Consider the following 14,796-nt stretch of genomic DNA (forward strand, 5'->3'; position numbering starts at 1 on the left):
TGAAAGTAACCCTAGAGATCATCCATCTACTCTGACCTTATTTTAATAGAAAAAGAATTATAATGCTTAGCCAACAGTTTTGATTTTCTCGTCACTAATCTAACATTAGATACTACCTCCTCCTCCTCTTACCCTTAAAATAGCAACTTATTAATTAAAGGAATGTTTTCTATGTTGTCTGTTAGCCTAACTAGACTGTACAATCACCCAGATTCAGTTTCCTTGCCAGTTGTGGCTTCCTTACTGAAGTTTCCATTGTATAGGCATTGTATATATTTGTGGGATCAGCACATAATCTTTTTCTTCAAGCTGGCTAGCAACAAAGCATATCACCTGCATAAAAATGTAAATGAAGCCAAAAACAACCACAAAAATATTGTCAGGGGCAGCTAAGTGGTACAGTGGATAGAGCTCCAGCCTTGGAGTCAGGAAGACTAGAGTTCAAATCCAGCCTCAGACACTTGACACTTGCTAGCTGTGTGACCCGGGGCAAGTCACTTAACCCCGGTTGCCTCACCAAAAAGCAAAAAAAAAAAATGTAAATGGAGCAAGAAGAGGTTCAAACCATATTAAGTGTCCTAGTTCCTTCTCCATCTACCTTCTAGGAATTACATTGTTGATATCTCAAGCAAAGCAAAGTATATTTTAATTTACTTATCCTTATAGTTAACTTCAGAGAAAATGCCATATCATTAAAAAATATTGTTCCCATGGCTTGTTATGCCTGATTTTCCTGCTGGGCAATGTGAGACAGAGTTTGATTATCCTATCCCCAAGCACCAGCACCATTTATTGCTATGGTTCTGAACTAAGGCCTTTGACCCACTCCAGCGAAGTCTTGCTTACAGAGAGTGAGTGTGATATATATGCAACAGTGGAAAAATAATCACACACACACACACACACTCACACACACCCCTGTACAAACATCCATTAGGAATTTCAACATGTTTATACAAACCTGATCTTACTGTTACAAGGAAAGGAATCAAACCTACGGACAGCATTCATTTAACATGCCTCAATTCTTCCAAGAAATTTCAAGGATCATTGATATATTAAAAATAGGACCACTTAAATATCAAGATTCCTTTTTTCTTTTAACAAGATGAGGCCCCGGAGAGAAAGGGTTAATCAGTCAAATTCTTGATTCATTGATATTCCTCTTTTTGTTCAGTTCTCCTATTTCCAAAGTGTGGGGAACTCCTACTATGTAATTTTACCAAAGGAGATCTATTATTCATATCAAAATTATAGCTTTATAGAATGGTCCAGGGTTCCTGAGAGGTTAAGTGACTTGCCCTCCATTGCCCAACACTTGCTAAAGCTAACTTCTTAGTTTTCTGATGCCCACCTAATGATATATACCTCAAACAAACTAACCCTCTACTTCATCCAAATCTAAAAACAAAACCCAAAACCCTTTAGGATATTTAGCAAATCACTTTGCTTTGGAGAAAAATATCTCCCCTAAAAGTTACCCACTCAGCCTGCTGGGACATTTGTCCCATTCCATTAAAATATGAGTCATTAGCAGTAGAGGGAAAATAACTGCCCAGGGGGATTAGATTTCTTAGGCTCCCCTGACAATCCAACTAACAGGCCTATATTCATTTTTCAGAAGAGTATGAGATCAGTACTCAAATGTCTGCAGTTGTGCCCCACAAATACTGGACTTCAATACCTGAACCTAGCTGCAGAGTTGATTTTCTCAAATGTAAGTTGTATTGAATAACATGCTTCTCAAATTGTTTAAATCTATAGTTATAATATTGTAAATTAGAACTAGACTGGAAGAATCACATGTAACAGGTGACTTGGCAGAAAAAGGGAACTACAAAAGAGGGGTGGGTTTGAGAAGAAAGATAGTAAGTTCTATAATGTGTATCACAACACATTCATGCCTACTCATCCTGTGAAACTTACTCCATTCGTATCAAAAGCAAAAGGGAGGGGAGTGAGGCTCTTATTCACTGTAAATTGCCTGGGTGTTCAGAGCCAGCCAAGGAGTGCTTGCTATGGCCAAAAGGTCATCAGAATACCAGGCTGTGAGCATGCTGGGGGACGGAGATGATTTTTCAAATAGCAGTTGTGGAGTCCTGAGTCATTATAATCTTCCCAGTGTTGACAACATAAGGGAAGGGGTTGGGAGTTTGGGGAGTAGTATTAGGAGATGACAAAGTGGGGGAATATTGGGTGCTTGTAGCTGAGGTTAGTGAGAGTGTGTTGATCTCACAGTTCTTAGTGCATAATACAGCACTTGGGTATAGAACCTCCTCTTTGGATACCCCTATTCCACCTCACATATTTACCTCAAGAACAGCATGAGATACTTTATGAAAAGCTTCACTTAAATCTGATTAAATTATATATACAACACAAACCTGAACTACCAGTTTAGTAAGTCTGTAAAGGATTTTAAAGTGCCTTCCAGTTCCAAATCCTATGAAGAACTTTTTAACAATTTGAACTGTCTGCTGAGTGAAGTGAGCAGAACCAAGAGGACTTTGTACACAATAACAGCCACGTTATATGATGACTAATATTGTTAAACTGAACACTTCTCGGCATTACAAGGATCTAAGACATCTCCAGAGGCCTCGGGATGGAAAATGCTGTCCACATCCAAAGAAAGAACTATGGAAGTCGAATCACTATCACTTATTTTTATATTCTGTTGAGTTTTGTTTCATCTTTCTGATGGTTCCTCCTATTGGTTTTCATTTTTACTTACAACTTCACTAATGTGAAAATATGTTTAATAGGAATGTAAATGTAAAGCCTATATCAGATTGTGCGCTGTCTTGGGAAGGGGGGGAGAGGAAGGGGGAGAAAAATTTTCAATTCAAAAGCATATGGAAGTGATTGTTGATAAATCAAAATAAATTAATAAAATTTAAAAAAAAAAAGAAGCTTGGAGAAGGAAAATATGAAGGGAGATAGCAAGACACCAAATAGAAATTTCATATAATTTAAAAAAAACCCAACAATTTGAACTGTCAGAAAATGTAATAGACTGTATTATTAGAAAATGAGTTCCTTGTTACTGGGGTAAAGGGAATGTAACCTATACTGCAAAAGGGATTTGTGTTTTGGGCAGTGAGGTATAACTAGGTGACCTTATAGGTCCCTTCTAATTCTGAGGTCATATGGTATTTTTTTTTTAAGAATGAAAGCTAGTCTCTGTGACTTTCACTATGTACAAATGTCATTCTTAGTATCTCTTTATATGTCTGTGTGACTGTGTGTGTCATTTTCTTTGTTCCCCTGTCTTTCCTTCTTCATTTCCTCTGGCTTCTGTAGGTTTATCTTTTTTTCTTTTCTTTTTTTTCTCTTTCTCTTCCCATTCTTTTTACTTCTTTCTTTTCTTCCTCTTTCTTTGTCTTTCCCTAACTGGGACATAATGCTTGAGAGTAGATAAATTTGCTTATTCTCAGTAGTCGTGAGGCAAGTATATTCAGGCAAACAGTAAGTTCTGTCCAGGTAGATCATTCCTTAAGTGAGCCAGACAAGGCTAAAACTGCTTATAATTATATTCATTTCTGGCTATAGGGATCTTCACTTGCAATCAGCTCCCATTGTTGTCTGATATCCAGCCAGGGCCTACTCCTCACCACCGAACTGCAAAGTTCTGAAATTTCCTATGTTCCTTATGATCCTTTAATCTCTTTCCAGATAGGAAAAACTATAAATCCCAGCAGCACTCATTATTGATATGGAGTTACACACATAAAAGTATATATAAAACATATGCAAGGTAATTTCAGAGAGAATAAGAACTGGGGGTGGGGATTGGGTAACATTTGAACTGAGCTTTAAAGGAGAATAGGAATTCTAAAAGGTGAAGATAAGGAGAGGAATGCATTTCAGGCTAGAGGGACAGCTAGTGCAAAGCCTGGAAATTATGTTAGAGGCTGATTGTGAAGGGCTTTAAATGTTAAACAGAAGTGTTTGTATTGATCTTAGGGGTAATAGGGAATCACTAAAGAAAGGGAGCCACCATGTGGCCAACATGTTCATGAGCTTGTCTACACTTAGGCCAGCTCTTAGAGGACTGCCATATTAACCCAAACTCAAAACTTTTAGTTAAGTTTTACCAGAATGTGGAAATAATTTAGGTACTCAGAGATTGGCGAATACCTAAGGAAATTGCACTATATCAATTTAATTGGTTTTTACTGTGCTATAAGAAGTGACAAATGAGCAATGGGATGTGTATTCTAGTCCAAGGTGTAGAGACACTGGAATTTTCAGATGAAGGGTTCACCATGACAGCTTTGACTTGCCAGTGGGGAAGTGGGGTCCACGAACATAGATTGTAGCAAAAAGAATTATTTCAGTGTTATCCAGGAAAGCCTGCTCAGGATGAGGAAGGTGAAATTAAAACTATGCTACATCAGCAAACTTTTAGGAGAGTTTCAACAACTTGTTTTAACTAGAACTTGATGTGGTTGAACCTTAAATGTACTAGCATTGTAAAATAGGAACTATGCCTAGGAGAGTAAGGCTATAGATTCCTCTGGCTGTTCACAGCAGTAAGCAGAAAGAGCAAGAAAAAGGAAACTGAATGTATGACATTGTAATGACCAGATTTGACTCTGGAGGAGAGTTGAAAAAATGTACCCTACCTCCTTCATTACAGAGGTGGAGGACTTTGGATGTGGAATAGTGTGTTTACTGCCAGATATGGTAGATGTATTGCCTGTTTTGCTGATTTTCCCCAAAATTCTTTTAAAATCTTTGTAACAAAATCATGCCTGTAAAGTAGGGGTAAGGAAAAGATATATATATCTGGAATTAATGTGATGTGAAGACAAAAGGAATTATTACAAATAGATGATTTTTTAAACTTAAAGACAGCTAGAGCTTGAACTCTGTTAACTTAGTATTTGAAGAACACTAGTATCAGCTCCATACCATGATAAGGCTTTGGAATCAGATATTAGTAGTACCAACTGTCATATGGAACATATGCACATACAAACATGATTTTATTTATAAAATGAAAAATTTTGCCCCATTCTTAATTTTATTGGATAAATTGCATTTGGTAGTTTTTGCCTTCCAAAGTTAACAAATTATATTTTTTCTTGTATGGCGTCCCTCAATTGATATTTTTTCCAATCTGTGATCAGACCAACATTACTTTTTAATAATGAACCTGTCCAGCCCACTCAGACTTATTAATTGCTTAGTTCTGGGGTTTGCACTCCTGAATTGTTTCCGTTCCAACAAATTAAATCTGTTCCCCCTCTTTTTGCTTTTTTCTCCCTCTCCCTCCCTTTCTTTTTCCTCCCTCCATCTAGTATAAGTTGTGAAGCTTATTTAATAAGGTTATGTCAAGCAATAAGAAAAAAGATTAATTTCTTGTACCTTTTGTAGAAAAAGATTAATTTTTTTCTGAGTAGTGATTGAAATTGATTTAATATAAATACAACCTATTTTGCTAAATATGGTGAATTTCAGGTGTGTTGACTTGAGTCTTAGCAAGCTCTTGGGAAAGGTTTGGCCAATTACTTAATCCTTAAAGTTGATTACTCTCACTGCTCAAAGTCTATTAACTATGGGACTTTTGGGGTACTTGACTCTGTCTCAAAGTTTTAGTAGGGGTCATTCCCATAGCCATCTTTCTTTAAACAAAGGTGACTTGCAGAGTGAAGTCTTTTCCAAGCTTTTCATCAACAAACAGCTGCCAAGCCACTATTCATATTTAACGAATGGCTTAACTGTCAAAAACCTAGAGATTAGGAAGCAAATGAATACTTTTTCATCTTCTACTTTTTCCCTATCCTGTTTGGTGAAACCATAACCTGAGTATGGGCCTGACTAGAGAACAGGGGGGACTTTGTGTTTTATTTATTCCAGCTGTTCTGGAAGATGTATTCCCTTGATTGTTGATGTCTTCTTCATCACTCTCCTTTTTCTTGTGTTTCTTTAGATGCCTACCCCATCACGTTTGATCCTGACACAGCTCATAGGTATCTCAGGCTCCAGGAGGACAACCACAAAGTCACGAATACCTCTCCCTGGCAACACCCATACCCAGACCATCCTAGCAGATTTGAGCACTGGAGACAAGTGCTATCCAAACAGAGTCTGTACTTAAACCAATATTATTTTGAACTGGAGATCAAAGGAGCAGGTGTTTATGTTGGTGTGACTAATAAGAATATAGACCGGAAGGGCTCAGAGAGCAATAGTTGTATCTCAGGGAATAGCTTTTCTTGGAGTATCCACTGGAATGGGAAGGAGTTTAGCGCCTGGCACAGTGGCTCTGAGACTCCACTGGGGGTTGGTCAATTCCAGAGGCTTGGGATTTACCTGAACTATGTAGGGAACATTCTCTCTTTCTATGGGATTGACTTTGATACTATGGTTCTGATTCATAGGTTTAATTGTGATTTTGCTGAGCCAGTCTACCTTGCATTCTGGCTTTCAAAGAAAGATAGTTCAATCCAGATCATAGAATTGAGTGAAAAAGCAGAGATCTTACTTTCTTTCCCAGTAGTTTCTCCTGCTTCCTCAGCAGAAGCTACTTCATAGAATTTAAAGGTCCAAGTCAAATTCCTCTACCAAACAGACTAGAGACAGTGACTTACACTTGAAGAATTATTATGGGACAAATGTTATTGGGGCTGTCCAACATTAGAAATCCTAGAAGTCAGAGAAGAAAAAAAAAAGGGGATATTGGTCTGTTCTACCCTATGCCATGCTGTGTTGTTCTGTACAGCATGTTCTAAGACATTTTCTTAATTTCCCCTTTTGGCATTCTAAAATAGTATTTCCTGAGGGCTCAGTCATATTGCGCTAGGCACTCTGAATGGTTACTAAAACATATGTTAGATTTTGACCTCCAGAAGTCAGTACTTGCTAAAATAGTTCATACAATATAATTGATATGCCTAATATATTATTTCAGACTCTGAAAGGGACCATAAAAGTTTCACATTACACAAAAATCTTCCCTATAGTATCTATGACAGAGATTTTGCTGTCTCACAAGATAGGCCTTGGTTGTTGGATGGCTTTGATTGCTAGAAAGTTCTTCCTTATGTTGAGCCAAAAATCTACCTCCTTGTTAACAAAAGTGGAAACCCATAGACTATATGGAGCTCAAAAAATTCTTCTACCAAACAGCCTTTGAGACCTCTAGAAAGGTTATAGTCAAGTGTGCTTTCTCTGAGACACTCCAGCAAAACTGAAAAAGAAAAAATGCTGGTAAGATCCTTCTTACATCCAAGACTGCACAAGAAATCAGTCAGGAGACTGTGGGTATATTGATAAGGGAGTTTTTCAGTGAAGTCTGAAGCCAGTGTGATAATATTATCGATAAATCCTCTGTTGAAGTCAATGAGATCTGTGATTCTGGCCTAAGTCATAGCAGGAGACAAAGCCAACTTCCAGTAGTTGACTAACCAAGGATATGTACATGGGCCAGAGGCAGTGGAAGACATAGGGCCCTCACAGTACCCTGAAGCAGCAAGATTTCTGATATATAGACTCAAACCAGGGAACAAAGCTAATCCTGATAGGTAACAGTAGAGAATGGAGGTGGAGATAAGGTTGAGGGCAGTGTACTCATGGAACCTCTAGGAAGTTGAGGCAGAGAATAGGGAAAGGGATTGAGGCAGAAGGCAGCCTTGTCAATTCCTAAGCAAGCTTTCTTCCCCAGGCTGGAAAAAAAGCAGGAGGTACTAGGACTCAGCCACTTTATCAAGAATTGTGGCAGGATAGTGGCAGCATCATCCAGAATGCACCAGAGATAGGATCAGGACCCATACCTCTCATCCAAGAGTGTAGGATGGGGCAGAACTTGGCTCTGGCACAAAGTCTTCACTCAGGAACTTAGACTTTCTTTACCAGCTTCATTTCATCTAATAAATTTTTTGTTTGTGCTATGTATTTATTCTAAATCTTTAATAAAAAGAATATGTCATGTCCAAGTATAGAGCCTTGTGACGTGTTATAGTAAAATTCCTTCTAGGTTAATATCAATCCGTTAACTCATGTTCTGTGTACAATGCAAACAGTTATGTATTCATCTAACATGTTTCTTTTCCCTTTAAATCATTCAGACTACAATTCTCTGTCTTATTCCAAGGGTTAATTTTGTTGACTTTTTCTTCTCCCTTTTGTATTCTTTGTTACAGGGGATGGTATTCTGGGTAGGGAAAGTGACTTAGTATTCAAGAAGCAATAGTGATCACATTTGTAGCTATCCTAAGACTTTCCTCACTTGTCTTCCTAAGCATTATGTTTTATTTACACCACAGATTAAATATATTTAACAAAAGAGAAAAAGGTGGCTAAAATATGAGAGAAGCTTGCAATGTGAATCTTTGACAATCAGCACAACTGACAATAATGTGCAATGTGTAACACCTATGATTCTCCCACATTCAGCACTTCAGCTATCAACATTATTGCATTTTATTTTAAATTTACTGGTAGGAAATTCCATTTAACCTATAAGCCAAATGTGTGCATATTTTGGGACGAGAAGGGAAGCAAGTCAAGGACTGCAAGTGGATGGGGACAACATGAACCAAAAGACCCATGAGCTTTGTGAGAAAATGAAGCTATATCCTTAAATTCAAAACACAGAACCCAGTACCTACTAGGTAAAAAGCTGGAGACTGTACAGACTTAGCTGAATGAACAGTTGTGGCTTAAACTTCAAAGTACCACCCAGTAGTTTTCATAGATATAGTAACATGACGCAGCTGCTTCAAGACACTTTGAAAAAAAAAGAAAAACTGTCCACATAGAATGCATTATTGAGTATATACTATGTATTTGGTCTTAGGAGAACAAAAGAGTTATTAGACATAGTTTCAACCCTAGGGGGACAAGGTCAGTTGAGATGGAAAGACAGATCATATGCATAAAAAGGTAAAAAGTAATACAAGCATAAGGGAAGGATTCATAAAATATGCTATTCACAGATGTATTCAAAGAGAGGCAGTGTGGGCTAGTGAACTCAGACATTTATTTACTTGCAGCATGACCCTGAGTAGGTCATTTAACCTTTCTGAGTCTCAGTTTCCTCATCTGTAGAAGAAGATGTTTGGTCTCAATGACTCTTAAGGTCTTTTCCTGTTCTAAATCTATGATTCCCATGAGTCTATGAAGATTTAATGTGTTAAAAAAAAAGTTAGCATCCTGCTATTTGTTTTTGTTTTTGTTTTTTTGGCTAGGCAATAATAGGGTTAAGTAACTTGCCTAGGGTCACACAGCTAGTTAAGTGTCTGAGGCCGGATTTGAACTCGGGTCCTCCTGGCTCTAGGGCTGGTGTTCCATCCACCTAGCTGCCCCCCTGCTATTTGTTTTTAAACACAGTATAAATACCTCTCTGAGTCAAAGGGGAGCAGTGGGAGCAAAAAAATGATCCATGGCCTAGGAGAGCTTCCTAGGGGGTTCATCATCCTGTTCCTAGATCCACAGTGTACCCTAGAACATAGAAGTAGCAGCTGTTCTTTGGAGACTCAAATCCTTTATCAGGAGCAACTCAGAAGGAGAGCTATACAAAGTGAAAAGGTGGTATGAATAATAAATAGTATTGCTATAGGGACTAGAAAGTTAAAGGCTGGTTCAGTAGGGGTACATTTCATGGAGCAAGAAGCAATTGAACTAGACCATAAAGAAAGAATAGGACACTTTTAGATAAACAGAAGAGCAGAAATGATGGGAATGGTTGGGGAGTAGAAGAGGAAAGAATTTCAGGAAGAAAGTATGATGAAAGTATAAATTTATCTGATTCTGTCCTTTAATTATGCTTAACAAGTACTTGTCCATGCTTTTATTGAATTTGAATGTTTCCTAGTTTTCCAAGAAGAAAAAATGGTTCTGTAGCCCTCAGTTAATTTCTTTTCTCCCAATGCATCAGAGGCCCTTAATAGTAAAGTAATTATAGGATCACAGATCTAGAGTTGAAAGGGATCTCAGAGACCATCTAACCCAACACCCTCATATTACAAATTTTGAGAAAACTGAAGACCAAAGATCAGTGACTTGGCTATGGGAGCCATATGGGTAATGTGTCAGATGTAGAATTTGAATCCACGTCCTCTGACTCCAAAGGTACTGTGCTATCCTACTTCCCTAGGCTTTCCCAAACTTGGCTTAAAGTTTCTCAGCCCTCCCAAGCCTATCAAACAGTTGATCATCTATAAAAGAAAGGGAGGAAACCTCTGAAAACACTTTAATGTTTACCAGAGATGCTCAGTATTTAAAAGAACTGAAGATTCTGGGAATCCTGTCAATTTAAGAATTCTTTTATGATATGGCTAAATAATTTCCTAATTATTCCTTTAAAAGTCAGACCTTTTTATGCCCTGGAATTTCATATATTTTTATTTGAAGAACTATATTTAACATTTGATATTTGAAGAATTATAATTTAATATTTGAAGAACTATAGAATATAGCTGAGAATTGGCCATCAGGCAGTGAATTATGTGGCCAAAACAAATAGTCTTCTAAGGGATAAGTTTATGATCTGCATTGTTAGTTGGAAGAATGGTGACTTGAAATATTAAAGTATATAACACAGACTTTTACCTGTGATATTTCTAAGGATCACCATATTATTTCTAGTTTCTTGTCTTTCTCCTGCCCTGTGATCATTTACTGTTTTTATAGTTTTCTTCCTTCTCTACTTTCCCATTAAAGTTTCTCTTTCCCCCTTTCTTTATGCTCTTCTTTCACTTACCTTTCATCTCTCTCTGTATGCTTCTTCTGTATGCTTCCCTACTGCCTACAAACATGCCCATGTCTCCCCTGTCCTCAAAAAAGTCTCATTTGATCCATCCATTCCAGCTAGCTATTGTCTATAAGACAATTTAAATATTGCCTCCTATTTAGATCTTAAAAAAATTTAAAATCTTAAACTACTTAAGATCTCCCACATATCCTTTTCTCTAACTCTCTTTTAGATTGTCTCTAGTCTGGCTTCCATTCGACTGAAACTTCTACCTCCAAAGTTACTAATGCTCTCAACTGCCAAATCTAATGGCCTATTCTCATTTCTCATACTTCTTGACCTCCTGCAGCGTTTGATACTGTCAATCACCCTCTTCTTGATATTCTATTCTCTCTAGGCTCTCCTCCTGCCTGTAGGACACATCCTTATAAGTTTCTTTTGCTGGATCTTCGTCGAGGTCATCACCTTGTGTATACCCCTTAGGATCTGTCCTGGATCCTTTTTTCTTCTTCTCTCTATTTCACTTTTTGATCTCATCAGCTCTTATAGCTTTATCATCTTTATACAGATTCTCAGATCTACCTGTCCAACCCTAACATCTTTTCTGACTTCCAGTCTTATTTCCACCTACTTGTTGGACATGTAGAAATGAATGTCCTGTAGACATCTTAAACTCACTGTGTCCAAAACTGAGCCCATTGTCTTTCCATAAAAGCTTATGCATTTTGCCAAGTTCCCTGTTACTATCAAGGGTACCACCATCCTTCCAGTCAACCAGGCTCATAATCCAGGGGTCATCTTTTATTCTTTGCTTTCTCTCATCACTATCCCCTCCCTCTTATCTGATCAGTGATCAAGTCTTGTCATTTCTACCCTTGTAACATTTCTCATAAATGTTCCTTTCTGTCCTCTGACACTGCAACCATCCTAGTGCAGGCCATCATCGTCTCACACCTGAACTATTGCAATAATCTGCTGATGGTCTCCCTGATTCTAAGAATCTGATTTTTATTATTTAAATTAATCATACTAGAACTCTTTAGCCAATTTGGTCCCCTCACTGTCCCTGGAACCCAATATTTCTAACTTCCCTAAGACTGTTGACAATACCACCATCTTCCTAAGCACATCAATCAAAACCATGCTCCCTCTACTTCCTGCGTATCCTGGAACATCCATCTTTGCCTAGGGCCTCCTCATCCTGGAACAACTACCACAATTTCAAACCACTCACCTCAGACTGTCCCTTTATAAAGACTTACCCAGCTTCTCCCATCCTCAAGAATTTCCATTTTATTGAGGGACTGAAGCTAGAGTGTCATTTTTGTCCTTTCTACCCTGTTCCTTACTTTCTCTGGACTTCATGATCATGCCCACTTCCTTGTCTGCCCCCCCCCACACTTTCCAATTTCTTCTCTGTGTTGTATTCCCCCATTAGAATGTAAGCTACTTGAGGGGAGAGATTTGTTTTTCTCTTTGCTTGTATTTTTATCTTCAGTGCCTGGCACATTTTAAGCACTTGATAAGTTGTTCCTTCCCTCCTTTCTTTTCCTTCTTTCTTGCCTGACTGCCTTACATAGAAATACACTAAAGAAATCTGGTCTTGATTCCTAATTTATTTTTCCTGTTATTATAGATGAGTCATTTAACCTATTTAAGAACTATATCTACAAAATAGGGACACTATCACATCACTCTCTCATAAAGTTGTTTTGAAAAAATCAGTGCTGTTTTACTTGACTGAATTGTCCTCTCTTAGCCTCTCATGCGATCAGAATCTTATTTTTTCCTTCAAGATCCAGCTCAAATCATATCTCTCTCTGAAGCTTGCCCTGGTGTAGTAGAAAGAACACTGAACTTGGAATCCTCTGATTCCTAAATTCGAATCCCATCTCTGCTACTTTCTAGTACCTGTGTGACCGTCAGTAATGACCTACTTCTGGGTTTCTGTTTCTTAATCTGTAACTTAAGAAAGCTTGACCAGATTCTTCTAGCTTATAATGACTAATCAGTTTGAAGTGAGTGACCTGTTATGTGCCTATTATTGTGCTAGGTGATATAAAATGAGACATGAACGTGCCTTTAAGGCATATATCCTGTGAGGCAGGTAAAGTGGAAGAAATACTGGTTATAGGATCATATAAAAATATCTTTAATAAAAGTCATAAAGAGAGGATTAACACAGTTTGAAAACAGTCAATAGGTAATTAGTAAAAAGATATGAACAGATTTTAAAATTACTACAAACTATCAACGATCATCTAAAAAGTGCTCAAAATTGCTAAAAATTAGAGAAAGGTAAATTAAGACTCTGAGATCTCACTTCACACCCTTCAAATTGATTAAAATTGTAAAAGATAGGAAAAAATCAATGTTGGCAGGGACATGGGGAAAAACATGCACACAGATTGATGACTGAAAGAGTTGAAAAATTGTCCTATTTTTTTCCCCTCTTACTCTGAAAACCTCTGAATTTTGGTTTCTGACATTATCACTCAATTGAAATTATCTCCCAAAATTACCAATAACCTCATAATTGCCAAAGTTAATGGTCCTTTATTAGTATTTATCATTTCTCAGCCTTTCTGAAGCATCTGACGGTGTTGGATACCCTCTTCTCCTGGATACTTTTTCCTCTGGGTTTTTATGTTCTCTGTTGGTTCTCCTCCTATCTATATAACTGCTCCTAATTTTCCTTTGTTGGGATTATCCATGCCACACTCTTAACTGTGGGTGTATCCCCCTTTTTGGGAAATCTCATTAAATCCCATGATTTCTTTTATCATCCCTATGCAGATTACTCCCAGATCTCCATAATTGGACCTAGTCTCTCTCTTGAGTTCCAGTCCAGTGTTACCCAATTGCCTTTTGGACATTTTAAATTTGGTGTTTGAATTGCATCTGACACTCAACATGTCCAGAATAGTAGTGTTATATCTTTCCCTTAAAACCTACCCTTCTTCCTAATTTCTCAATTACTGTTGAGTGCCCATTGATCCAGTCACAACTTCAGTGCTATTCTTGACTCCTCACTCACCCACATATCCAATTAATTGCCAGATCTTGTCATCTCTCTTTCCATAACATTTCTTTTCTACTCTGTGCCCCCTCTTCATTCTACCCATACAACCACCACCCTAGTCCTTCATTATTTCTCATCTGGCCTCTTCTTCTACCTTCTGGCTTCCCTGGCTTCCTTCACTTCTCAGCTAAAATCTCATCTTCTTCAGGAAACCTTTCCTAACCTCTTTTAATTCTAGTTCCTTTTCTCTTAATTATTTCCTAATAAACCTATGTATATATATATATATATATATATAGATAGATTGTTTGTACCTATTTGTTTGTTTGTTGTCACCTCCACTAGATTGTGAGATACTTGAGGATGGAGACTTTCTTTTGCTTCTTTTTAGTATCTCCAGTGCTTAGCACAGTGTCTGGCCTATAGCAGGCACTTAATAAATTCTGACTGACTGATTGTACTAGTATTACAAGAGCATGCCAAGTGGTCTCCTACTCCCAAGTCTCTTTCCACTCCAATCCAACCTCCACTTTGCTGCCAAAGCAGTTTTCTTAAAGTTCAATTCTCATCATATTACTCCTATATTGAATAAACTCCAGTAATTTCCTATTATTGGGACAGCTAGGTGATACAGTGGATGGAATGCTGGAATTGAAGTCAGGAAAACTCATCTTCCTGAGTTCAAATCTGCCTTCAAACACTTAATAGCTGTGTGACCCTGGGAAAATCACTTGACCCTGTTTGCCTCAGTTTCCTCATGTGTACAATGAGCTGGAGAAGGAAATGGTAAACCGCTTCACTATCTTTGCCAAGAAAACCCTAAATGTGTCTAAAAAGTCTCTCTAGTGCTAATGTTATTCTCACTTTACATCCCAAGCCAAATTAAATAAAAATATTAAAGTTTCTAATTAGTTCACAAGATTTATTTCTTATGGTACAAAGCATGCTGCACAAATGCCATAATGAAATAGTATTACGGGAAAGGAAAATTGAGAGGGGGAGAGATAAAAAAGAAATAGAAGAAATGTTCCATGACCTTTGGGAACACAAGAAAGACCACAGCCACAATAAA

General features: G+C 37.7%; 1 protein-coding gene and 1 long non-coding RNA gene across 2 annotated transcripts in view; one reads left to right on the forward strand and one right to left on the reverse strand.

Moving 5' to 3' along the window:
* Positions 1 to 7,946, forward strand: part of TRIM16 (tripartite motif containing 16) — a 37,039-nt gene extending 29,093 nt beyond the window's left edge. Inside the window, 2 exon segments of the mRNA XM_020966611.2 lie at positions 1,622 to 1,717; positions 5,939 to 7,946. Coding sequence (XP_020822270.1) covers positions 1,622 to 1,717; positions 5,939 to 6,543 — 701 coding nt within the window. The 3' untranslated portion in view covers positions 6,544 to 7,946.
* Positions 1 to 14,796, reverse strand: part of LOC110194357 (uncharacterized) — a 176,241-nt gene that overhangs the window by 15,156 nt on the left and 146,289 nt on the right. The gene's annotated exons all lie outside the window — the stretch shown is intronic.

Source organism: Phascolarctos cinereus, unplaced genomic scaffold, assembly GCF_003287225.1.
Source record: "Phascolarctos cinereus isolate Bilbo 61053 unplaced genomic scaffold, phaCin_HiC Scaffold_5;HRSCAF=322, whole genome shotgun sequence".
Lineage (NCBI taxonomy): Eukaryota > Metazoa > Chordata > Mammalia > Diprotodontia > Phascolarctidae > Phascolarctos > Phascolarctos cinereus.